General features: G+C 45.4%; 1 protein-coding gene across 1 annotated transcript in view; it reads left to right on the top strand.

Annotated features, from left to right (window-relative positions):
* CSUI_010928 (mcm2 3 5 family protein) overlaps positions 1–1,809 on the top strand; it is a gene marked incomplete at its 3' end in the record, with an annotated part of 2,672 nt that extends 863 nt beyond the window's left edge. The window contains exons 2-3 of the mRNA XM_068071029.1: positions 90–358; positions 1,138–1,809. Of these exons, the coding sequence (XP_067916995.1) occupies positions 90–358; positions 1,138–1,809 (941 nt within the window). The remainder of the gene's footprint in view (positions 1–89; positions 359–1,137) is intronic.
* Between the last annotated feature and the right edge of the window lie 715 nt (positions 1,810–2,524).

Here is a 2,524-nt window from a genome sequence, read left to right as displayed (position 1 = left end):
TGTATGGGTGTGTGCTGCATAGATAAGTTTTCTATCTATCTCATTCTCTGCCTTTCGTTCTCTTTTAATCTTGTTCCTTCTCTTTGTAGATCCGACAGGTCTGCGTGTAAATCGGCAAGAGCTAGGTTATTCTCACTTCAAGAACGTGCAGCGTTTTTTTCTTCAAGAAGCACCAGAGACGTCGCCTACAGGCCAACTGCCTCGCTCTGTCGAAGTCCTAGTTGAAGAAGATCTCTGTGACCGAGTCAAGTGCGGAGATCGCGTCCGAGTCTGGGGTGTCTACAGACCTCGCATGGGCACGACTAACGGCACAAGCACAGGGCTTGTACGGCCCTTCTTAATTGCCAATAATATACAGGTTAGAAACAGGCGGAAAGAGGTGAAGAAAAGGAAAGAAAGAACAGAGAGGTACACACAAGAAAGAAAGAAGGAAAAGAGAGAAAGAGAAGAAAAGCGACGTTTTGTGTGTTGTCTCTTCGCTTCTTATCTTCATGGATGAAGGAGTGTTAGTTGATCAACACACAGAGAGGGAGAGTGGATAGCCATTTCTCTCTCTTCACGTCTGTCATCACATTTTCATCTTCTCTTTCGTAGATTCACTAAGATGTTCCTCCTATCGCTTTGAATGTAGACACAATGAGAAGAGACAGAGAGAAAGGTGGCCTATCTATCTATCTATCTATCTGAAGAGAGTTCTTTTCTTCCTCTTCCTGTACATCAGATGGAATTGAAAGAGAAGTTCGAGAGAGAGGCAGGTGCAGACACACACATACACACACGCAGGGCGCAAATTGGCGTGTAAGCGACGGGCCATATCTAGAGATCAAAGGAGAAAGAAGAGATTTAATACCTCCAGGTGTAGGCAAAAGAAGTAAGAAGATATCTATACAAGGAAAGAGTCTTTACGCATGTCTCCTTCCTTCTTTCTTTTCTTACTTTAGCGTCGACTGTGTCTCCAGAAGAGAAAGGTATTATCTGTCTTACAGAAAGGCGATGATGGATAGATAGCAATCTGCTAACACAGTCTTCTTCTTCCTCTTCTTCTCCTCTGCTCCCCTCTCTCTTCATTCAAAGTTCAACTTCAACACATTAACCTTTCTTTCTTTCTTTCTCACTCTTTCTTTTTTTCTTTCTTAGATTTTGACGGTAGCAGCTCGAGCGTCTTTAATGAGGAATCTTCCATCTGATATTCACAACCTTCAGACCTTCTCTCGTCGTCCAGATCTTCTCTCTGTTTTGACTCGTTCCTTTGCGCCTTCCATCTGCGGACACGATCTTGTGAAGAGAGGTCTCCTTCTCCAATTAGCCGGGGGAATCGAAAGGACCTCCGCCGCAGCGTCTTCACATCGTATACGTGGAGACATCCATATTCTTCTCGTGGGCGATCCGAGTGCAGGGAAGTCTCAGCTTTTACGCTTCGTTCTCCAGCTCATGCCTGGAAGCGTTAGTGCGACAGGCCGAGGGTCTTCAGGGGTGGGTTTAACTGCAGCGATCGTAACAGATGCGGAGACAGGAGAGCGACGTGTAGAAGGAGGTGCCATGGTCATGGCGGATCGCAATATTGTATGTATCGATGAATTTGATAAGATGCTAGTAGGAGATCGAGTTGCGATACATGAAGTGATGGAACAGCAGACGATCACAGTGGCGAAGGCAGGAATCCACACGACCTTGAATGCCCGATGTTCTGTCTTAGCTGCGGCGAATCCTTTGTACGGGTGTTGGTCTGACGATATGGACTACAAGCAACAGCTCACATTTGAAGATTCTCTCATGAGTCGCTTTGATCTTATCTTCGTCGTCAGGTAGGAGGGCGGCGGGTGACTCTTCGAGGATTGACATGAGGCGTGGGGGAGAGATTGAGAGGAATGATTGAAGGGGGGGAGAAGAGAGAGAGAATAAGGAGGTGGAGGAGAAGAAGAAAGGAGAGAGGGAACGAAAGAAGGGAGATGAGAAGAGGTGGTGTTAAGAAGAAGGAATAGGAAGCAACAGGATAGGATATCTACATGGTGGCTAGAGTGATGCAGATAGATAGACAGACAAGAAATGAAAAAAGACAGACAGATTGATTGGAGGGAAAGAGATCTATAGACAGGAGAGAGGGCATGGTGTGTAGATAGGAGATAGATCGATAGATAGAGATACATGAAGAGAAGAGGGATTCGTGAAAGACAAGCGTGTGACGTAGGTCGTACATGTGATATGGTGTGAAAGGGCGATAGAAGATTCTTACAAGCGTCTCTTCTCTTTCTTATGCGCCAAAGAATATAACCCTACATAGATCAATCTGAATGCACATGAAAGGACGACCGTACAAGCACTTCTCTCTATCGCTATGTAAGGCCAAGCTGTGAGATATGCGAAGAGTCTTATCTGCCTAGTTAAGAAGGACGTATGTGGTAGTGATGAAAATTCTCTCCAGACACCCCACCCTTTCCACTCCTCAGTAGTTCTAGAAAAAAAGCCGTACGCTTCTCTAAGCTCCTCTTTCACACTTGAAACGCACACCTATCTATCTATCTAT

The sequence above is a fragment of the Cystoisospora suis genome, assembly GCF_002600585.1.
Source record: "Cystoisospora suis strain Wien I chromosome Unknown contig_8919, whole genome shotgun sequence".
NCBI classification, from domain to species: domain Eukaryota; phylum Apicomplexa; class Conoidasida; order Eucoccidiorida; family Sarcocystidae; genus Cystoisospora; species Cystoisospora suis.
Note: the sequence above shows the minus strand (reverse complement) of the source record. Positions and strands in the feature narration are given on the sequence as shown.